Source organism: Lactuca serriola, chromosome 3, assembly GCF_051521515.1.
Source record: "Lactuca serriola cultivar US96UC23 chromosome 3, Lser_US96UC23_V15, whole genome shotgun sequence".
NCBI classification, from domain to species: Eukaryota; Viridiplantae; Streptophyta; class Magnoliopsida; order Asterales; family Asteraceae; genus Lactuca; species Lactuca serriola.
This window is the reverse complement of record NC_136410.1, coordinates 63,386,426-63,411,327: the sequence shown is the minus strand read 5'-3', so window position 1 is coordinate 63,411,327 and position 24,902 is coordinate 63,386,426. Positions and strand designations below refer to the sequence as shown.

At 35.5% G+C, this 24,902-nt stretch overlaps 1 protein-coding gene across 1 annotated transcript; it reads right to left on the bottom strand.

Annotated features, from left to right (window-relative positions):
• Positions 1-9,886: 9,886 nt before the first annotated feature.
• On the bottom strand, positions 9,887-12,257 carry HPR (hydroxypyruvate reductase). The gene is made up of 11 exons (XM_079030399.1): positions 12,072-12,257; positions 11,903-11,986; positions 11,609-11,749; positions 11,367-11,488; positions 11,193-11,274; positions 10,949-11,113; positions 10,783-10,857; positions 10,508-10,693; positions 10,383-10,427; positions 10,146-10,260; positions 9,887-10,056 (listed from the first exon to the last, which is right to left on the bottom strand). The coding sequence occupies exons 1-11, from the start codon at positions 12,192-12,194 to the stop codon at positions 10,034-10,036; spliced, it is 1,161 nt and encodes a 386-aa protein (XP_078886525.1). The 5' UTR covers positions 12,195-12,257; the 3' UTR covers positions 9,887-10,033.
• Between the last annotated feature and the right edge of the window lie 12,645 nt (positions 12,258-24,902).

Genomic DNA, 24,902 nt, shown 5'->3' with positions numbered 1-24,902 from the left:
CTAGGAAATATGACATTAGAATGCATGACCCGTTGGACTCTATTGAGGAGCTCCACCGTCTCTGGTGCGAGAAAACCAAATGTATCGAATGCAAAAGGTACAAACACATGTTGATTTTCTATACATGCATTCTCGTGCTTTACCATTTTGCACGCAACGTCTTTCAAAGCGGCATGCCCTGCTGTGAAACCCATGTTCCCCAAACCAACGAGAGGAGAGACCTCAGTAAGATCCACGCACGCATGTTTCCCTCCTATCCATCCAAAGACCAAAATGTCAGTCGGTCTAAGTGTGGACTTTCCATCATGCGGGTCCGTGATAATGAAAAATAATAAGATATCACTTATTATATTATAAATATTATTTTATTACGTAAATAATGAATTTTAACAGAGGAGTTCGTGATAAAAAAAAATACAGAAAATAAATAAGGTGGCATGACATTCTTTTCAAAGTCATGAAGTATTTTATTCAAGAAATAGTTTTTCTTATTCAAAAAATAACCACATCGTGAACATATTTTTTTGTTACTTTACCAATAAATGATATTACGTCTGTAATATTTTATTTTCCCACATATTTAAGGTTAATTTATTAACTGTCTATTATTATTATTTAATTTTAGAGTAATTTTTAACTAATATACAATATTATATATTTAATATAACTTTTGAGTTTATAAACATTCATAATTTCTTAGATGCAATACTATATATTAATATATTGAATATTATGAATGTTTAGTCTACGTTAGATTAAAAGAAATTATAGTGACCAAATAACTATAATCTCATTGAAATCTACTCTTTGCTTGGTTTGTGTTTTTTATTTTTCCAAATTTATAATAAATTTGGTATATTTAATAAAAAATCTGCATTTTCATTGAAATCTACTCTTTGCTTTGTTTGTTTTTTTTTTTATCAATTTTATAAAAACTATAGTATCCTGAATAACAAATTTACATTACAAAAAGTATAATAAAAACAACCACGAATAAAAACATATGAAAACAAAATTAAACATCAGATAAATAAATGACAAAATCTCCTGAGTAAAGCCTTGTTAAAGATCTATACTAATAAAATACAGGTGTGAAACATTTTTATCAAGATCTATACATATAGAAAATAAATCTAAAAATCTATGCTCGATATTTTACAAATACACCATAGATCTTAAATATACACAAGTTTTTGAATATATATTACAAACGATTCATCAGATTCATAACATATTTACAAATTTATCAACAAAAGGATAAAGATCTATGTTTGTAAAACACATCACTGGCTTGCCTCTTCGTGATTCTTTTTCACCATTGTTCTTGTAAAATCACTGGCTTGCCTCTTCATTACAGACATGGAAGATCTAAGTTTTTTTTTTCTAAGTGGTGGTGGAGGGCTGGAGGCGTTAAGTTATGATGTTAGTGGTGACGGTGGTGATGGCGGCCCTTGGTGGTGGTCTTTGGTGTAGGAGAAATTAGGGTTCGTGAAGCCAAGAGACCGAATTTTTTCCTACAGAGAGAAAGAAAGAAACAAGAGTCTACAATAATTATGAGTGTGCATATCTACTTATATTAAACATGTAATCTACCTCACTCACTAATCCGTATAAAAAATATATTGTGTTAGTTTGAGTTTAACTAATTGTACATTATGTTGTTATAGTTGTATATTTAGAATACTTATTTTTCATTGGTTTAATCACATTCACATGGATCTACTATATTTTAATCTAGACCATCCAAGTTATATCTAATGGCCAAAAAATACTCTCCTTGTTTTTAAGATTTTGGTCTTAAAATTTAGTTGATCTAACATTTTGTATTTATGTATTATATATATATATATATATATATATATATATATATATATATATATATATATATATATATATATATATATATATATATATATATATAAGCTTAGGTTATTGTGTTCTAACTAATTATTATTTGGATGTAGGAATGATTGTGGATAGGGATGAGCAGCGGAAGGGGGTACCTGCTTTCGGAACCGGAACCGCCTCGAAACTGTCGGTTCCAGAACCGGAACTGCCTTAGGCGGTTCCGGTTCCGGTTCCTAAAGTCTCGGAACCACCTTAGGCGGTTGCGGTTCCAATTCTCATTTTTAAAAAACCGATACCCGCTGGATACCCGCCGGTTCCGGTTCCGGTTCCAATACCGGGTACCCGGAACCGGCAGTTAACCAGAACTGGTACCGCCGGGTACCCGCCTCTTTAAAACATATATATATATATATATATATATATATATATATATATATATATATATATATATATATATATAAAGAAGTGGCGTAAAGCTTAATTGCCTTATCATTTTTAGGGTTTGTGAGTCACAAATTGTGACTGAGAATTCTTTCTTAGTTTCTTCCCAAAATAACGCAGACACTCACACTCCCCTCTCGGCACTCGCAAATCGCAGTCGTAAGACGTCGCCACTCAGTCGTTGATCGCAGATTCGTTTACTCGTTTGATTCGCTGGAGATTGGAGTAGAAGACGAAGGTGACTCGTTTAATTCTTAGGCCCCGCTTAGTCGCTGATCGCTCACATTGTTCCTCCTGTTCAATCGACGAACGAAGACCATCGCCGACCATCGCTGCAAGCCGACAATCGCTGCAAGCCTGCAATTACAAGTCTTTATCTTCAAGGTTAGATTCTTGAAATTTGATTTTCAGAAACCCAATTGTCGACAATTGACGAACATCACTGCAAGAGTGGTACCATATGTTCTCTGTAATATATGTTCTATTGATTTTCCACCATCTATAAATTTCGAAATTTGATTTAATGCCACTATAGTTGTGTTCTGATTCATTGTTATATTTTGGTTGTATATGTATGTTATATTTTGATTCATTGTTATATTTTGGTTGTATCTGTATGTTATATTTTGATTCATTGTTATATTGTGGTGTGTTCCTCCATCTCTCGAAGCCTGCAACTAAAATGTCGACTCATTGTTATATTTTGGTTGTATCTGTATGTGTTTTGATTTAGTGCCCTGTATCTGTATGTGTTCCGATTCCCACTGTTTTTTTGTGTTTTGTGGTGTCAAAAGTTCATTGTTTTCTTTTGGTTGTTATTGATTTATGTTTGTTGTCTCAAATTTTAGGTTCAACAATGGAAAGTAGTCGAATTGATGTTGACTTTGATGGTGAAAGTGAGGTTGTTGAGCAAAACAAAGTGCCGGTAGCTGGGGACAAAAGGACATCAAACGCTTGGCGCAACTACACAGATGTTAAAGATCCAAAGACGAGCAAGATTATAAAGGCGCAATGCAAACATTGTTCCAGAATCTTGACAGTTACTACAAAGAATGGTACATCATCTTTGGGTAAACATAATGCTGTATGTTTATAGAATCCTGATAATATTGATAAAAAACAAAAGAAAAATAGCACTTTTAGAACAAGTCAAAGTGATGCGACTACTGTTTCTAATTGGGAATTTAACCAAAATACAATCAGGCCTGCTTTAGCAAAAATGATTGTCATTGATGAGCAACCATTTTCATACGTTGAACGTGACGGGTTCAAATATTTTTGTAGTGTTGTTGTTCCACGGTTTTGTATCCCGTCACGTTTCACGGTTGCTAGAGATATTAGTAAAGTGTTTCTTTGTGAGACGGAGCAATTAAGAAATACCTTGAAAAGTTTGAATTCTAGGATTGCTCTTACTACTGATTGTTAGACTTCTGTGCAAAATTTAAGCTATATGTGTTTAACTGCTCATTTTATTGATGATAACTGGAAATTACATAAAAGAATTTTGAATTTTCGTAATATTGATAGTCATAAAGGAAAGGAAATCGGGAAAGAAGTAGAATCTTGTATTCTTTGTTGGGGTATTGAAGAGAAGTTATCTTGCATCACTGTAGATAACGCAAGTGCTAATGATGTAGCTGTTGCTCATATAAAAGACAATCTAATGAATAAACTTGTCTTAGGAGGTGAGTTTTTCCATATGAGATGTGCCGCCCATATCTTAAACTTGATTGTTAAAGATGGTCTCGATTTGATTAAAGATGCCATTGTTAGGATTAGGGGTGCAGTTAGATATGTCAGGAGCTCTACGGAAAGATCAAAGTTGTTTGATACTTGTGTTTCAAAATCAAAAATTTCGAGTAAAGCATCTGTATCTCTTGATGTACCAACACGGTGGAACGCCACTTACATTATGTTGGAAACGGCAGTTAAGTTTGAGAGAGCTTTTAAAAGAATGAGACAAGAAGACCCCGCATTTGAGAAAGATCTTAAAGATGGATTTCCATCCCAAAAAGATTGGGAAAGTGCTAGAAATTTATCTCTTTGTTTGAAGCAGTTTTTTGAAGCCACGAAAAGGATGTCGGGAACTTTGTATGTTACAGCTAATATGCATTATCATGAGATATTAGGTGTACTTGCTTCCATGTTGGAGTGGACACAAGATGAAGATATCAATATTGTTCTTATGGGTGATCAAATGAGGAAAAAGTTTGACAAGTATTATGGAGACTTTGGAAAAACAAATATGATGGTGTTAGTTGCGGTTGCACTTGATCCAAGGTATAAGATGAGGTTTGTGAAGTTTTCTCTAAGAAAAATCTATCCTTTAGACTTCAAGAAGGTTGAAGAACTATATGCTAAAGTGTTTGAGGTTTTGAATCAACTATATAATCATTATTCTAATGTTTCTTCAACGGGCAAGAATGATGGTTCTAGTTCTTTCAATACAAATGATAATGATGATCAAAATTTTGAGGGTGTGGTTAAGAATAAGCAAATGAGAAAAATCTATGATGAGTTTTATGAAAATGATGTTGAAGATGCTATGGAAAAATATGAATTGGAGGAATATCTTGATGCTCCACCCGAAAAAATGAATAATGAAACATTTGATATTTTGAAGTGGTGGAGTGACAAATGCACAACATACAAGGTGATGGCATCAATGGCAAAGGACATTCTAGCCATTCTGGTTTCTACGGTTGCTAGTGAGTCCACTTTTAGTACATCCGGACGTGTAGTTGATGACTTTCGTAGTAATTTGCTTCCAAAGGCGGTGGAAGTTTTGATTTGTACTCAAGATTGGTTGAGGGAATCAAATGTTTGTATTGACCTTGAACAGTTATTGGAAGATGTGGAAAAATATGAGGAAGGTAATATGGAATATACATTTTTATTTTATGTTTCTTGTATAATATTTAATATTCTAATTTGAATTTTTATGTTTAATTCCACTGCAGAAATCAGTCGCAATATGGAAGATACACGTGGAGGGAGTTAGTAGTTGCTGTTTTTGAAGTTGGGATGGTGCTGTTTTTGCTGCCTGCTGTTGCTGTTTGTTGTTTTGCTGTTGATGTATGGCTGTTTTGTTGTGGTTCTTTTGCTGTTTTTGTGCTGTTTTGAAACTTGATAAAATTTGTTTACTGTTTTGCTGTTTTGTTGTTGTTGTTTTGTTGTTTGTTATTGCTAAAAATTGTCATTTTGTTATACTACTTGATAAATTCCAATTGCGTTGGCATGGTGTTTTGAGATCAAGTTTTTATGATTATTTTAGTTTTATATATTGCATTCCTAGTCTCCTGTTGTTTATAAAAGTTTATTTCAATGAAATGTATACAATAAAAGATGTAAATTATCAAGAAGTCGGGTACCTGGAACCGGAACCGGTTCCGGCGGTTCCGGGAGCGGTTTCAATTTTCTAGGAACCGGTGTAGGCGGTTCCGGTTCCAATACCCAAAAACTAAGAACCGCCGGTTCCGACTAAAATAGGCGGGTACCCGGTTGTGATCATCCCTAATTGTGGACCATTAATCATTTTAGCTATTTTAAGAAAATGATTAATAACTCTTTTTGAATTGAAGATAATTGAAAAATACCATCTAATTTTATTGTAAGGGTATTTTAATCAATTAACGTAAATTAATTTTTTTTTTTTTGCAGATTTTAGGGAATAATTAATTCTCTTTAACTATATAAATCTAATTTTTTGAGTAATAAATCTATTAATTCGGACATTCTAACATAATATATTTATAATTATCTTGAAAAAAAACATTATATTCTGACAGAAGACTATAAACATATATTATCAAGATCAATAATTTTTAATGAATACATATTTTTATATGAAACGAATTTTAATATTTAAAATCAGTAACTACATTCATTCTTAAAGAATACAAATATGAACATAAATTACAATCATTCTTGAAATTTCATGCAAAAAATTATCGTCATTCTTGAACGAATCTCTATTCACCTTCTTGTTTCATTTTTGGATGTCATGTGCATATTTGACCTCTAAACCACTTAAAAATACTCCAGCACTCTGTGAGATTGACATTTTGTTAGATTAACATTTTTGTCAGAATTGCATTGCATGAGAATGACTTTATACAAGGAGCTACAGAAGACATAAACTCAAGGATGTTAAGTGATACTTAGGTAAAACTTGAAACATCTGAAAAGCATAAGAAACAAAATTCATGATAAAACATTAAGCCAGTTGCAATAGAACCCTAAAAAAATTATTCTTGTGTGATTTTACCATAATCATTCTCATGTGATTATACTGGAGCTACAATCCTCGAAGAATCATTCTTATGTGATTCTACAAGAATATAATACTTTTTACACATTATTCAAATAGAAGAATACATTAGATGCAAAATATTATTATAGAATGAAAAAGTTAAAGATGAGAATAACACCCGATGATGAGGTAAGATAGTTATTCTAATATTTCAATTAGTTGATGACTAAGTAATAACATTATAGTACACAAATAATAACATTGATAGAGATAATTTGTTGTACTCGTGGTTCAGTAATTACATCAAACACTTGGTGAGCATTGATGAATTCAAACAGATTTGAACACTTAAGCTCAAAATAAAGTTTAATTTAACTGTTGTTAAGAATGACTATGAAAATTGATACAAATAATTTGATGAATTCTAAAAATGAACACAACACAAATTGTTTAACATGACATGACGTTCAATTACTAGAACTCAAAGGGTCGTTTTGGATCATAAAAAGTATATTCTTTCCACTAATGTTTGTCTAAAAATGGAGAACGAAGGAAGCTAGGCAAAATGTTTCCATATCAAAAAATTGTGGGAGTAATTGTCTCTAAGGAACTGTGATATGGATGAGAGCCTTCCAACCTTTGTCACCACGACATCAATCAATAGATGACACTGTATGAGAATAAAAAAATTCACAGTTTATATATAATAAGTTCATATATAATCAGAAATTACAAAACGAGTTAAGCAATTAAATCATTTAATATATAAAATTAAAACCTTTATGGGTGACAATCTCATGAATCGATTACGAGAATAGAGAATTAGAGGAGAACCCAAAACTTAAAACCTGATTCCGAAATCTCCCTTCCCCACCTTGAAACCTGACTACAAAAACATAAATCCCTTCCTCCCATCACCACGGCCTCCACCACTGTACATTCTCGATTTCCTCCATCGAAGTCTAAATCCCTCTTTACAGCGATTCGGTGACGATTTGAATGTAGGAGAACTAAATCATGACTTTTTTTGTTCCGTTGATTTAAACCAAGTCAGGAATTTTGGAACGAAAAAGGGAGAGACAGAGAGACAAAGAACGACGTGAGGGGTGATTATGTGTCAGTTACGCCTTGTTTCCGATTTCTTTTTTGTAAAGGAAAATTTTGACGGAAATAAAAGAAAATATTTATTATTTTGTGTTCCCAAGTTCAAAAAAAATGAAAGGAAAATTTTTAGTTTTTATGTTCTTGAGTTAAGAGGAAAAAGAAAATAAAACTTAAAATTTTTCTTCCCCTCACTTTCTTCTCAAATCCGCCCAATTTGAAAGGAAAATATGACTCCAAAATCCTTCCCCTCCTCTCACTTTCTTTCCATTAATGAAACTTGGGAACATGATTTTCCTTCGATACCCCTTATTTTCTCTCCGTATCCTCCCATTTCTCTCCTTAAGTAGAACCCGGGAATAAGGCGTTAGGGTTTTAGTTATTTAAACTATCTTGGCTAAATTAAGGGGATTAATCAAATATTTAATTAATTACCAAAATTAATCAATATGTAAGATTACTATTTTACCTTTATTTAAGTTTTTGAAATGATTGGCCCACTATCATTCCTAAATCCATACAATATTTAGTTACAAATTTAGAATGCTTGAACTTATCTTTCTCTCTCTCTCTCTCTCTCTCTCTCTCTCTCTTTATATATATATATATATATATATATATATATATATATATATATATATATATATATATATATATATATATATATATAGTAAAAACCAATGCAACCAAGTACGGACTATATGAATCTCTAAAAATCGACATCAATTTGAGTTCATTTTATTTAAACCAGATTGAACATGTCCACTAAAACAAACACCCCTGTTTCTCGTAATCATAAGGACATACCATCTTGGATAGAAATCTCGTTTTGCAACAAGCAGTGTATGGCCTAGGCATGATACCATACTATCTTATGTGTCGTATGACCTGGTCATTGCCTTTGTGAGGCCGTATTATCATAGGTATTGACATCTTGTCCACTACATAGGGATTATGATGTTTGTTTCATAATTTGATATTTATATCTTCATTTTAATTGAATAGAGAGGAACGTGACAAGGGACATAAAAGTCTAAACATATTCTTTTTAACCGGATGAACCAAAATCATAAGTGAAAATATCACATTCCTTTGCAAAAGTTATGAAAAATCAGGAAACTTAACCCCTTTCGACTTATAAGGGAATGGGATGGGGTTTTCCATCAATTTAGGTATCATATGGTACTACCAAAGCAATCTCCAATGTTATTTACCTTTTACTTACACCCAAGTATGCTCCAATCATCAAATCCATAACAAACCAATCAAGTTTAAGGGATTCTAAGAAAATTGGCTAGGGTCCGCAGGTGAGATTTTTTTACCTCTATTTCACTAGGAATTTGATGTTTTCCGCATACTTAATTCTAATACACTATACACACATAATTCCATCGCTCTTAATTGCACCAAAAATCAAATTTCACCATTTCCCGTTGCTCTTGATCGGCCAAACAGACAAAACATACCAATATTAAGGTTTGTGGCCTTATTATGTTTCCATCTAATAAGTTATTCTCCCAGTAACCCAACTTTAGCCCATGTCTTGAGCTCAAAAGTACAATAATTACCCCATTGGGAATTTATTAAATATAAAGGACAAATAATAATGATAATGTGCTATAACTTCACTTGAAAAAGAATTTGATGTTGGTATGTGGATTTATTTTAGTTGTTTACATGAATGGGTAACACCAATGTAAATAGAATAGTTACAATACTAGTTTGTTTTGTTCAGATATTAGGGCTATAAACGAATCAGACTTACAGCAAACTGTTCGTGAACTGTTCGACGTGAAGTTCATTTATTTAATAAACGAGCAAACATGAACACAAATTCTCGTTCATTTAGTTAAATGAACGAACATGAACAATTATCATATTCGTTCAATTATGTTTGTGAATGCCGTTTATATTTGTTTATATCCGTTCATTTAAGTTCATTTTATGTTCATATATGTTCAATTATATTTGATTACATTACTATATTATATGTTTGTTTATGTTCATATATTTTCAATTATGTTTGTTTATTTTCGTTCGTTTAGCATGTTACAAACAAAAACGAACGAACATGAATAAGAAAACTCGTTCGTTTATCCTATCATATGTTTGTATTTCATTTAAATAAGTAAGAAAATTTCAGATTGCTATTTTCGTGAAAAAGACCAAGACTAAGGGGTACACCATTACTCGTATTGTATGATAATACAATAATATCGACTTACCTCAAGAATCAAAGCAAACTAGATACAAACCACAATACATATTGAATGCAATTCCACTTGCACATTGCAAATATACATAGAGTAGTGAGCATAAGCAATATACATGTAGACAAATAATCAATGGAAAACATACGCCATCGTTATCCAAGAGAATCCTTGTCCATCTTTAGAGTTTCGAAACAGGTAGTCCTGCAAGTATTCAATAATAATTATATATAATAAGTTGTAATTTATGTCGATGCATTTTTTATAAATTTTCATATACTCTTTCTACTTACCTAGTTGTTTTGCATTGACAATGCTTGGGCATGCTGATGGAGGTGGTGAGTTCTCATCCAAAAAGGCGTCTACTTGGTTTGGGTTTGACCAGGTTGGATACCCTTTGATTTTTCCCTATATATACATTTTCAACAAAATGCAAAAACAAAGTTACAAATCTCATTCATTTCAAATTATAAACATAATTGTAATTAAATAAAGCACATTGTTATCATATGTACTTAAAAGTTGCATACCAATACGTTTAGTGCAGCTAGTGTGGCCATTCCTTCACGAGTCCACTGCATAAACATAAACAAACATATGATAAAATTAAAATATCCATGATTTAAATAAAAACAATATAAAAAAACGTATTTACCTTTGATGCAGAAGCAATATGAGGGACAACAATGGCGTTTTTCATGTCAGCTAACCCAGGTTTCATGTATGGTTCATCCTCAAAAACATCAAGCCCAACTCGAAACATGGGATTTTGCTTCAAATGCTCCACAAGAGCTTCTTCATCAACCACAGGTCCTCGACTACAGTTTATAAGGATTGCTTCCTATATTTCAGATTCTACACAATTAGCCTTACGAGGACATGTTTGTCATTTCACGTTTTTAAAAAAAAATGTGAAAGTACGGATTTTACCTTTTTCATCTTCGAGAGGCGTTCTTTGTTGATGAGATGATATGTGGTTTTGTCCAATATTGGGTGTAGACTTATCTATGTAAATTGTAATCATCATAGCAAAACCAAACATCAAATAGATATAAATATTAAAATAAATATGAAGGGGTAATTATGGAAAACTTACGACATCAGCTACTTGAAGAACCTCATCCATTGATGATGCGCGTTTCCATGTGACAGGTTCTTCGCCACTGGCTTTCAAGAATTGACCATAAGCTGTAACAAACTTCTCTAGACGTGTGGCTTGGTAAAGATCATAATAAATTAAGTTCATCTTGAATCCTTCAATCTGATAATTAACCAAATGTTTTTCTTTTTCAAGTTCAGTTTAATCACAAAAGGGTAAGATTGTAAATTCCAACCCTTACCATCATTCTAGCGTATGCAGATCCAATACGACCTGCTCCAATCACACCAACAGTTTGGCCTTTAAGCAAATTCCCCACAAACCTGCAACAAATTAATAAAAGAGTAATCGTTTAAACAATTCAATAAAGGAGAAAATGTGTTGGTTTTGGTGAAGGGTAAATATGAGATTTTACAAATGTGGAAGCCATCCATCGTATAGGCCAGCTCTCATGAACCCATCAGCTTCGACTATCCTTCTTGAAGCAGCAAGTGAAAGTGATGCTGCTAACTCTGCTGTGGTCTCTGTAAGTACACCCTATGCATAAATCATAATATTTGAAGTTTTAATTCCAATTGTTGGTTTTGCGAGAAAAAAAAAAAAAAACTTATACTTATATTATTGATAATTTGATATGATTATGAAGTATGAACTCACAGGAGTGTTTCCAACAGCAACACCATACTTGGTTGCTGCATTGACATCAACATTGTTGTAACCCACAGCCATGTTGCTGAAAGCTTTTCCACCTGCTTTGCTCAATGCAGAAAACAATGTCTCCCCCCAATCTTCAGTCAACTAAAACCCAAAATCGACAAATATTCAATAAAGGAAATCAGTTTCCAGATTCCTAGCAACTCTAAACAATCCAGAATCACCAGAAAAACCCTAAATTAAAGTGGAAATACAAGCGCCGATAAACAAAAAGCAATCTGAATTACGAAACGTTACCTGGCCGATAACTCCATCGCACCTATTTCCAATCAAAGCAATGATGTCTTCAACAGATAATATTGTTTTCTTCTCTGTGCATATCTGAAACATAAAAAAACATCGATCGATATGTAGAAAATCCGATTTGAAATTGATCAGAATTGTGAAGATTAATCAAACTACTTACTTCAACACGACAATCTTGTTGAACCAGTAAATTAATCCAGCGTGTACCCGGCATGGATTTTGTGCTAACAACTCTGTATTTGCCATTAGGGTTCCATACTTCAATGGAAACTGGTCTCGCCATTTCAGAAAACTTGAAATTGGAGAACGAATTGGTTGTGGTTGACGAGTGAAATGAGTGTGAGCTTCATCACCCTGACGCTTTTTGAACTTGCTGGTTGGATTGATTCGCTGTGGGAGGACTACCGTGTTGTGTGGTGGAGAGTCTTTTGATTTTGAGTTGTGATGTTGACTTTCTGTATCAACCGATGGATGATGTGAGTGAGTGGCGGTGTATATGATTATGGTGGAATGACGAAGTAGTTGATTATTTTGAGTTTTGGAAAGTTTGGACCTCTCATTTGCATGTAGGGAAATGAGGATATAGCTTTTACCATTGGATGCCACGTATTTTGTTCTTTATCCATTGTTTTGATTTGACTAAGATACCCTTCATATTAACAGAATAGATAACCTTGCTATGTTTTTAGTTTTTATGATACGTTATAAGCAAATCTCTATTATATTAGGATTGTTCTAATGTCTTCCTTTACAGGGTTACCTTAGACTTTTTCTACAAGTCTATAAAACCAAATATCAATATAAACACAAGAGTCTCCTACCAAGAAAACCAAACAATTCTATAGATAATTAAAAGTAGAAATACAATCTTAACCCATTCCAAAACAACATACAAAAATATAAAGATTGCACAAAGACCGTGTTCGATTAGGCACCAACATCACAACCCAACTCTTCATCGGTAGTTCTCATATCCGGTTTTTTGTGAAATTATGTCAAGCTCCCATGTCAATTTTTAACACTCTACAATTGATTAATAGGTTGAATTGTAAATCCTCGTATGAACTATTTGAGATGATCATCTAAAAACTTTTTCAAAGATGATAACTTTTTATAAGACGAGATTCTTGAATTACGAACCTTTTCAAACGAAATAAATTGTTTAAAGGGAAATTGTCATAAAAGTCCTTAAGTTTTCCAAAAAAATGTCGGTTTTACCCTTAGATGAGTTTTTGGGGTATTAAAGTCGGATACTTTCACTAAATGTATCAAATATCTCATTTAATAGGTTGGACCCTTAGTAGCCGGTTACCCATGTGCTGATTTGGCACTTTAGGTGACATGTCAAACAACTTGGGCCTCATTTTATAACCCTCTCCCACAAAACCCTTCCCCCTCCCCTTGTTTCTAGCATCCTCTCGCACCGCAGTATTCTCCCACGCAAAATGCCAACGTCTTCTGCAAAATCAAGTTCGAATGTGAATTCACGAGTCAAGAAGAAGATCGAAGTGAAGTGTTGGTGTGAAGATTTATGCCCTGTGTTTGTTTCACGCTCACCAGAAAATCCAGGCAAGAAATTTTGGTGGTGCCCTAATTATAAGGTAAAAATCATTTTCTCTTTTCTTTAGTAGGATTGCAGTAAGGGTATTATGCACTAACCTAATTATGTAGCAAGAAGGAGGTTGTGGGTTTTTCAGATGGGTTGACGATAAAGGAGTTCAAAAACAAGATATGATGCCAGAGTCAAATTGGATTACAGAGCAGCGACAAATGATGACATTAATGTAGATGTTTGTTGTTTTGTTAGGGGCTATATTATTCATGCTTGTTCTAGTAGTATACAATATTTAATGGCAGTTGGTTGTTATGCCACTAGTATTGTGATCTTGAAATATGCAGCTTTTGATGGTATGAAATATGTAGCTTTTGATGGTATTTGATACTTTGGTAGGTATATGTAATGTTAGGATTGTAATTTGTAATGTATGGATGTTAATTTGCAATGTATGGATGTTAATTTGTAATGTATGGATGTTAACTGGAGTACAAGTTGGTTTGTTTTGTAAGTATATTGCATAAAATGGTATTGCAGTAAATGGATGTTAATTGTAATGTTGGATGATTAATTTCAGTAAATGGAATTTGGAGTACAAAAAATGGTAAGTCGTATGAATTTGGAGTAGAAGTTGTTGAATGGTAATAATTGTAATTTCAGTAAATGTAACAAGTGGTATGAATTTGGAGTATATTGAATTAAAATGGTAATTAGTATGAATTTGTAGTACAAGTTTAATTACATACTACCAATATGTATCCATTACAAGTGTAATTGGTATGAATTTGTAGTACAAGTTTAATTAAAATGCAGAAACAATTAGTAAATGGTAACAATTCTAAGAGATTGACCATAATATAGAAATGGGTGTATCCATTACATATAGTACCAATATGTAGCAGCCATCCATTTGTACCAAAATGCCAAAACAGTGCACAAAAAAGGCAACCTAAATGGTAACAATTGGATGCATGTTGCAATCAAAATGCCAAAAAACAAAGTTTACAAAAGTGGCAACCTATATCATTCCCACTACACCCCCATCCCCCCTTTTGCTAACAAACTACTCCAAGTTGATTGGTTTTATAGAAGAAGAACCACCACCATCTTTGTCGACACCCTTCCTTAGCTTTATCTTAGTAATCCTCTCAGATGTTTTCCTTGTTCTCCTAACCATTAGGACAACCTCATGTCCATCATCATCCTGATTTTCATCATCATCACCCAATTCTTCAACACCACCTTCAGGTCCATCACCATCATCAACATCTCAACCACCATGGCCTTCTTCATCACCATCACCAACAACTTCATATCCAACACCATGATCAGGACCAGCACCATGAACTTCTCCATCACCATCACCAATAGCTTCATCTCCAGCACCTTCAGCTCCACCATACAGACCAACATCATCATCAAAATGATGACCATCAATGAAATCATTTACATCCTAGTGTAAAAAGATATAATTAGTTCACAAAAACCACCAGAAAATTTGTTAATTAATAAAAGATAATAGGTCTTACCAGTTCAACTGGTGGGGAATCATCCAATTCCACTTGTACCCCTAGCATAGCTTCTATTTCTGCCATGCTATAACCAACTTCTAGCATATTAGCAATGTCTTCAGGTCCTATTTGTATCTTCTATAGGAGAATATCATACTTTTTTCCCTTAGTAAACTCAATAACATCATTATCTTCCACCTCATTATCACCATTTAGTGGACTGGACTTTGTTTTGTTTGTGAAGTTAACCTCTTGTAAAATTGCATCAATACCTTGTTCAATTTCATCATTTATTGATTTAAGCTTCCAATCAATATCGGATCCTACTTGCCCAAAAGTGTCATTACCTTCCATCACACTTGTTTGACTAGTTCCTCCTTCTTACATCATATGACCATCCTGAATATGAATTACTGGAACTTCCTGCACAACACCTTCTTCCTGCACCACACCTTCTTCTATAACAGTAGGAGCTTCTACAAGTGGAACTTGTTGAACCACACTTTGACCCACATTGTAACCTTCTTTCATGACATTTTCACCCTCATCAGCAACTGGAACTTATTGAACCACACTCTCTTGAGTCCCTATAGTTGGAGTATTATTCCCAGTTTTTGCAGAACCAATCCTCCCACCACCTCTCCTTGTGCACAACTTCTTCCTAGGTACGTCAATACTATTTCTCCTAAATCTTTTAGAACCTGCCTGTTGCTGATGTTTTCTTGGACTCATCCTCAATGTGTTATGTTTTCTTGGACTCCTCCTCACTATGATAGAGTATGAAGGTTGACTTGGGACATTTGGTTGACCAGGGCTTGTAGTATTGTTTTCTCTTATTCTCTCATTTAATGATTGGTTAGGAACAGATACATGGGGGATGGGATGTTTTTTTGGCCTTCCTGTCTTCTTTGGTGGGGGAGGCACATATTGTTTTCTCTCATTCTTACATGCCTTCTTGTTATGACCATATTCCAAACAATTACCACATCTGGAAGTTCTTGCAACCTTCACTTTTGTTGTTGAAAACTTGCTCTCCTTCTCACTGGAATGCCTCTTTCTTTTGGTAGCAGGCCTATCAGGCATCCTCCTAGACATTGGGGGAGCTCACTAAGCTTTGTGCTTACAATTTTAGTTTCAGTTTCAGGTACTTCCACCAGCAAAGGAAAGGGCTCGGGATGATCGTATGGCACACACCACAAGCTTCAGCCTGGGAGTTTTACTATGATATTTTGATATGATATTCGATATGAGATTTGATATGTGATAGACATTATGACATTTTGAAACACATTGGTTATGATTTTTATACTTTGGCAATGATATTATGGTTCTAATAATGTTTTTAAAAATGAAAATTTTGGGTTGTATTTTTGGGGTGTTTCATTAACTCAAATAAGTAACAATGCTATAAAATGTGTAATGCATGATACGGCATTAAACACCCAAATGCCCATGTCCCTTGCCTCATATTTTCTTATTCTTATATGGTTTCCTTTGATCTCTCCAAAAGGTAATGGTTAGGAGCCTAGGACGACAATGTTATAAGAATAAGTATAAAGCCCGTTCATATAAATTCATATTAAAATGGCTCCAAGTTCTTATGTTAGGTAACACACAAACCATAATATGTATGCCACAGAAAGGTTTTCAACACCTAATGTGTCGTGAAGACGTTCTAGAATGACAACACAAACTCTTATAATCGTAGAGGATATCCAAATGTCTTATAATGTGTCCAGACCGTACAAACCAGACAGAGTTACAATGGAGGTTATATGGGCAACTGCCTCCAAGCTTGAAAGAAACATCATTAAATATTTTAACTTTTGATCAAGTGATTTTCCCTCACTAGCTGCTAAAAAAGACAAACTAATACTTAGTCCCCATATAAATATATTTATCACCAAACGAAAATTTTAATGCTTAGATCATATTTCTAGCTATCCATCAAATCTCACTTATCCACAAATAACCACAGTGCTCGAAAAACAAGGTTTACAAACTCGCAAATACACGTTTACCAAGTAAAATTTCAAAAAATTGGTTTACAATATAGCACGGATAATATTATTGTTAAAAGTTTAATATTTTCATAATCAAACTTAACGATTAATTTATAGATTATTGGGTAAGTTATGTATAAGTGTATATTTATGGGGGTGTGTTTGTGTATCTTTTATGCAGGAAGTCGGGTTTGTACGCAGACTTCGGGTCATATCCATGGACCTTTCTGTCCAGAGTACTTAAGTGTTGTAGCTGAGTGATTGAGTCATTTAGATAACATTTTTTCCCTTCACAAACTCTCGCATCCCTCTCGTCTGTAGATTAGGGTTTTCTATATAGGGTTTCTTCATAAATCGGGTTTGATGTACAAATTTCTAGTTGATTTTTAATATGAGTGTGAGTGTGAAATGTAGTGAGGTTTCAGGTGTAATCTGTTGATGTAACCCATCTGTTTCATAGTGAATGACATGATGATGTTGGGAAGTTATTGATTTGTTTACGTTTTTTAGATGGTATCAGAGCTTTAGGCTCCGATTTTGTTCTTACGACGCTTGTTGAGACTTGTTATTCTCTCGATCGTTTTGTTTGATTGTCATAGTTGTTGATCGATCTAAGGGTTCTTCTGAACTCTTAGTTTCCTTAGTCCATAAACTGTGATTTATCAATTATTTGTTTCTATTTAGGGTTTTCTTTTGTTACTCCGTGAAATCGAAATGAATATCTATGTTTTACTTTGTAGATCCTGGTACTGCGAGGTTGTTTTGTGATCTTGTAGGTTTCTGTTGTAGTGAGTTTTGTTGTGACATCCCCATTTTCACTGCCAGGAAAAACCTATTTTGTTTATGCTTTATAAAAATCATAGTACCTCTTTTTAATAAAAATGTGCGGAATTTGTTCCCAGTACATGATAAATACGTTATCAAAGCATTTCCAAAGAAAACTATTTTTATTCATTTTAAAACATTTGGTATGTCATCGTCAATACAAAAACATAAGCATAAACAGAACTTACATTCATTATCACTAGTAATATATATCTCCTTAATCTCTCAGTGTAATGTGACTTCATATCAACACTTGTGATATAAATAAACTGAGTGAGTCAGGTTGGGAAACCTGGTGAGTACATAGGGTTTTCAACCCACAATAATATAATTATTATGTTTAATCATCAAACAGTTAACCCAATTACCCATTTCCATTATCTTCTTTACTCTTAAGGATCTACCCTAAGAATCAGCTATTTCTCATTCATTCATTCCTCAGGATTATCTGAAGGAATATATACTAAGTCCATCGTTATCAATGACACAACTGTCAAGCACAACTGCTAGTTCTATCTCTTAGGCGCAGCTGCCAGAATTGTGACATTCTATGTGAGGCGCAGCTACCAGTATTGTCCTTCGAGCACAGCTGCTAGGGTTATCTCGTTTATTGACAGTATCGTTTTCGAGAGTCCACTCGCAATAATGGGTTTTTAGAGTACACTGGTGAACACATCGTTCACAAACACCTACAGGTTGCGAGCCTGCTAGTGTTCCACTGGACTGTCTAGAATAGTCTGTGGTTGTCGTCCATACTCTGCTAGATGACGGGGCCAGCATTTGGGAACAAGGCTTCTCACATCGTCCACCTCTCACCCTTACCTCATGGTCTATATCACCTCTCAACTCATCATCCAACTCATATTTCATCTACCCATGCTTTACCCAACATATTACATAGATATAAATACATATACAATTTAAATCATAAAACATGTATAAAATCGCTCATCCAGCATAGAGAACAAGTATACAGATAATATGCATACATAGCACGTAATTTATATAAAATACTTCATATCTATGTGTAAGATGAAAGTAACTATGCACTCACTTGAAAAGGTGGTGATTGCGAACTCAGACAGCGCTTCGCTTCTTAAAAATAATTTCCTTCGACGAAACCTAGTATTATTACCACTAAAGTTTAGTCTATTATTCGTCGAAACTAATTAATAGTCTATCTACTATTACTATTATATAAGCGTTAAACAATACTTATATAACCCATAATAATACCTCAAGTAATTATTATAAGTTCCCAATAACGTTACTATAATTAAATAATAGCTATATTAAAAATAGCATAGGCGTAGCTCACTTTCAACGGGTTTTATAGAAAACCGGGTTTTGCTTGGAGCAGCATTCCCAAGACAAAAAGCTCTTCTTCTTGGGCTCTTCTTCTTGGAGCCGTTGAGCACTTTCGGGGCTTCCGCTTCGTGCTAGGGAGGTTCCCTAGGCTTTTCGGGGGGTTTCGGGGCTAGAGAGAGGTTCTAGAGAGAGAGAGAGAGTATAGAGAAGAAAGAATGGGAAAGGTGTGAAGAAAATGAGGGTGGGAGACGTTCTATTTATAGGATGAAAATGGCTGAACTTGGTGCCACATGTCACCATCTAGTGACATGACTTGGGGAGAAAGCAATGGCCAAGATTGTGCCGCATCACCCATTTTCGCACAGCACACTTCCGACTTCTAAAATCCGTAACATTCACATATGAGCTCTGTTTTTGAAGTTATTTATATCCACGCGTAGGTAAAAATAAGATCTACAACTTTCATTTTGACTCCGTCGGCTAATTCTCGACCGATCTTAAATTTAGCAGTACGAGGAGATTATACTGATAAATGTCCGCGTAAAATTCATAACTTCTACACACGAACTCCGTTTTCGTCTGTATTTTCACCGTTGAGTTCCTATTAATGAGATCTTCAATTCTCATTTAGGTCGCGTAGGCCAAAAACCGCTCCATCTAAAATTCAAGTTTCGGGCTGTGCACTGCTAAGCCAAATCTTAGAAAATTCATAACTTCCTCATACGAAGTCAGATTTGGGCGTTCTTTTTTTTATGTACTTGGTTTAACGTATACTAAAACTTTTGTTTATATTTCTAAGGCTAAAAAGTCATCCATCGCAAATTCACTATTTACGTCTCCCGGTGTCGTGCCGGTTTTGCCGTAAAACTTCGACGGGTCATAACTTCTTCGTTATAACTCGGATTTCGGCGTTCTTTATATGTACGGAACCCTTGAAACGTATTCTACAACTTGGTTAAGATTATTTATTCTAAATAATCTTTTGTCAAAAAGTCGTTTTCGACCCCTATTATCTCTAAATTGACTAGCCCGGATCTACGGGCGTTACAATTATCTCCCGCTTAGGATGATTACGTCCCGGAATCATCAACGAAACATGGCTCACATGATGAGTCCATACGTTATCTCTTCATCCTAAGTAGTAATTGTAACTTTGATGTTTCTTCGAACGAGTATCTCACTCTAAGACTTCCTGACTGCAGACGGTGCCCGATCTTGGACCCGCTCTCTATCTCATGTTAGACTCTAAATTATGACCTCCAAGTCACAATCTCGATCCTTACTGGATACAAACTTAAGATAAGTTTTTTTTACTACAATGGAACGATGTGTCATATTCTAATGACCTATCATCGTATGTTGCAACGCTTAGACTAAGGTCTCTTAGAGTCTTCCAGAATAGACTATACTTTCATTCATGTTCTAATCTCATCTTAAAAGGTAGCATTTCTAGCTACAAGCAACTTTTCGCGATACCTCTACTGATCGCTTTTATTTCAATCTTCCGTCTTAAGTCATATGCTACATCGAACTTGATTCTCTTAACCACATAACATACTCAACGTTGTCGGACTCAATCTGATATGACCACTAGGGTCAGAATAACAATCATCTTCTTAGTCATTACCGAAACGATGGTAACGACATACTTGAATAAATCGAAATCAATTACTAGCTCCTTGGTAACCTTGTGACTTTCCCTGATCCAAGCTTGAGTCCTATGCTTCCGATAGTATAGGCCTCTACTACCATTCACACCTACTCATACTCGTCTCAAGTATTGTCCCGCAGTTCTCCAAGTTATTATCACAAAAACAATCTTAACACATACAAATGTGTCCAAACAATCATATAATTTTCTCTAGACTCTACTAGGACTTCTTCCACGCGTATCTTCAATCATCAATTCTGTTTCGACCCGGTAGGTGGTGGAAATGTCAGACGATGGGATAACTTCATGGTGTAACAACCCAATTTTCACGACCAAAAATTACATTTTTATAAATTACTTTACTTAAAACATCCATAGGAAAACATTGTCGAAGCATTACATGTCATAAAACTATGCATAATGTCTGAAATCCAAATCATAAAATGGTGATAATGTCAGAGTACAATCCCAAGGAATCTCATAGTGCGGAATCTGAGGTGTGTGTATGATGTGCAGCTACCGCGCCGGCTCCTTCCCCTTCGCTGAAGAGGTACATGAAACAAAACTGAAAACTGTAAGCACAAAGCTTAGTGAGTTTCCCCATCGTACCATATACCATAAAATCACATAACATGCATATACTGTCAAGCATATATGGGTGCCTGACCTACCATTCGCTCCTATCGACTGGATAATGCCTAGCATATCTGGGTGCTGGCCTCCCCTTCGGTCATGTCGACTGGATACTGCCTAGCATATCTGGGTGTTGGCCTCCCCTTCGATCATGTCAACCGGTAACCGGGGACTATTTCACCCCTACTACTACCACATAATATCATATCACATATATCATAATCTGGATAGCATAGCTGGGTACTAAACTATCCCTGCGGTCCTATCGACCGATAGTCGGGGACTATTTCACCCCCTACTACTGTCACATAATCTCGTAATATGGTAGCACATAAAACATAACAGGTAGCAGCAAGCCTAGATGAAAATCACAAAGACAATCATCTCACATACAACTCCTATTATTGGGTCGGTATTGTGGTCGTACACCCACCGCTACTGGAAGGTAACTCACCTCGTAAGGCTGACTGCTGGAAAACTGCTCGACAACTGTCTGACTGATGCTCCGGTAACCCTTCGGCTATAATCCCATAAAACACTCAGTTAGAACCTGATATATACTCTTAGGGTAAAATGACTATTTTACCCCTAACCAAGTCCAAGTCAAAGTCAACTTCTAGTTGACCCGACTCGCCGAGTTGGGCCGTCAACTCGTCGAGTCCCTAACTCATTACCCGCCCTTATCCACGACTCTACTCGACGAGTTCCCCTTCTATATGAACATCGAATGAACCTTCATCCGACTCACCGAGTTGTATGAACAACTCGTCGAGTTTACCTTCATCTGATAAACAAGTCTTGTCCTTGACTCGCCAAGTTATATGAACAACTCGTCGAGTTCATCTTCAATTATAAGGAGATTGCCTTGGACTCGCCGATTCTGTTCTTGCACTCGTCGAGTCCCATGAACTCCAGGTTTAAGGCTAAGTCCAATACGTTGGGTCACTCCCTTGGACCTTCTGAAAACCCTTCTAGCGCTCAACTGGGTTCCTTCAAACCCTAATAGCAAAGGGGAGTTTTTCCTCGGACTCGCCGAGTCCCAAGAACGACTCGTCGAGTCAAGCATGCCCAAGTCTCATTTCTCGATTTCCAGCGTACAACTCTTGACCAAAAGATAGATCTAAGCTCCTTCAATCGTTCTAGCATGTAAAGTTACAAACTTTACGTGCATGCATGGGACTTTGAGCTCAAAAGGACATAAAATAAGCTCTTATGATGCATGGGACCTTACATGGGTGCAAAAGCAGCCCCCAACTGCCTTGTGACTCCCTTAATGACCTGATTCTGAAGCCTTAACCCCCAACCATGTTTGCAATCATGGTTGGTCACCAAAAATGGCTTATAAAAGCCCTAAATCTCCCCAAAAAGGGAACTATCAAATAAAAGAGCAAGGTAATAGCTTTATACCTCCAATGGATTGTAGAAGATGCACAAAATTGGGTTCCCCTGGTCTCCACTTGTTTCCTCAAGTCTTTCACCTTCCTCCTTATGGTCACAACTAGCAAGATCCACCAAAAATGCCTTAGTTCTTCTCAAAACCAGATAGTGTTTGCTATGGGGAGTTCTGGAAGCATTGGGGATGAAAAGGAGGCTGAATAAGTCGTTTAAATAGGGTGCAAAACCTCATCTAGGGTTTTGTCTAGACATCGCCTACTCGCCGAGTCCGGACGCGGGCTCGTCGAGTAGGTCATTAAACTTCTGCGTCCAATACGCTCCGACTCGATGAGTTGGACCTTAACTCGCCGAGTCTAAAGCCAAAATGCAAAGTACAAGAATAAAATACTGTAACGCCCGCGTTTCCAGGCTAGGCATTTTCGTTGATGTAATAGTGTAGGTTAACCTTTGTAACTAAATTTGAAATAATAAAAATGTATTATTTGTGAATTATGTGAATTATGTGTTTATTTTCTTGATTTTTATAATTTAATGAATTAAGAATAAAATAAGCGTCAAAATTAAAGTGTGAGATAAGTCCGATATCTTTGCATAAAGTTGTAGTGGTCGAAACAAGGATTCCGGAGATATAAGGAATGCCAAAATCCGAGTTATAACGAAGAAGTTATGACCTGTCGAAGTTTCGCGACAGAACCGGCACGACGCCGAGTGACGTAAAATATGAATTTAAGATAGAGCGATATTTAGCCTTAGCAATCTAAACGAAAGTCGTAGATTTCGTTAAACTGAGAGCGTGCATAAAAAGAACGCTCAAATCTGACTTCGTATGAGGAAGTTATGATTTTTCTAAGTTTCGACTTAGCAGTATGCAGCCCGAATACTCGATTTGAGATCGAGCAGTTTGTAGCCAAAACAATCTAAATGAGAATCTAAGATCTCGTTGTTAGTAGCGAAACGATGAAAAGATAGGCGAGAACGGACGTCGGACGAAGAAGTTATGATTTTATAACGAAGTTTTCCTGTCTGGGCCTTCTAAAAATAAATAATAAAAAATAAAGTCAAAGTTAGCCGACGGAGTCTAAACGAAAGTTGTAGAGCGTAGTCTCACCTACGCGTGGATATAAAGAACGTCGAAAACGGAGCTCATATGCGAAAGTTATGAAATTTAGAAGTTTGACGAGTCAAGTTACGCCCAGCGTACTCAGAAGGTTGCAACTTGTCTGACCAGTACTCGACTGCCACCCGTCGACGCACGCAGTGACGTCAAAGTACGCCCAGTGTAACCAAGTTACGCCCAGCGTAATTTGAAATTACGCCCAGCATACTCCCAGACTCCCAGCCTATAAATAGAAACCGAGATCAGCCATTTTCTCTTGTTCAAACTCTTCCTTCTCTCTAAGTTTTGCCTCGATTTGTGTGCCAATCATATCCCGAAGCCCCGGTATCATTCCCGATCCCCAAAGCAAGATCCGAAGCCCCGAGGATCCCGAAGAGCGTTATTCCCGAGCCGAAGCCCTGCCCGCGAGGAGCCCGATTTTTGTGAAGATCTTCCAGATCTACGGAGAAACACTACTTCTATAAGCCGTAGTGTTGTCGGATCATCTTCTGATCAAGTGAGTGTGTAGTTACCTTCTTCCAACACATTATTATGAAGTATTTTATATAAAATACGTGCTATGTGTATATATTTTGTTGTTATATGTGTGAATGTATATTCACTCTCTTCTATCTCATAGATCTGAGTTATTCTCTATGAAATACGTGTTATGTGTGTGTGCCTCATCTGTTATGTGAAATATGTATTGATTAAAGCATGCTATACAGGTTTTAAACTATGTATAAAAATGTATATTTTTATCTACTAATATGTTGGGTAGAACATGGGTAGATAGTTGGTGTGTAATAAACAGATGAGAGGCCTCGATGTTGTTTTGATTCAGTCATCTAGCGGAGTTTAGATGACGAACACGGACTTTTCTAGACAGTCTTGTGGAACACTAGCAGGCTCGCCACCTGTAGGTGTTAATGAACTTGGGTGTTCATTCGCTGTACTCCATCCCCCCTCCCCCCATGGTTGCCTTATTTGACATATATTGCCGGGAAACCCCCG

Coding starts and splice junctions, on each gene's coding strand:
- HPR (XM_079030399.1), bottom strand. CDS start 12,194: ATGGCGAGACCAGTTTCCATTGAAGTATGGAACCCTAATGGCAAATAC. Junction 11,275..11,366: donor GATGGATGGCTTCCACATTT/GTAAAATCTCAT, acceptor AATTTGTTGCAG/GTTTGTGGGGAATTTGCTTA. Junction 11,114..11,192: donor CTGCATACGCTAGAATGATG/GTAAGGGTTGGA, acceptor GTTAATTATCAG/ATTGAAGGATTCAAGATGAA.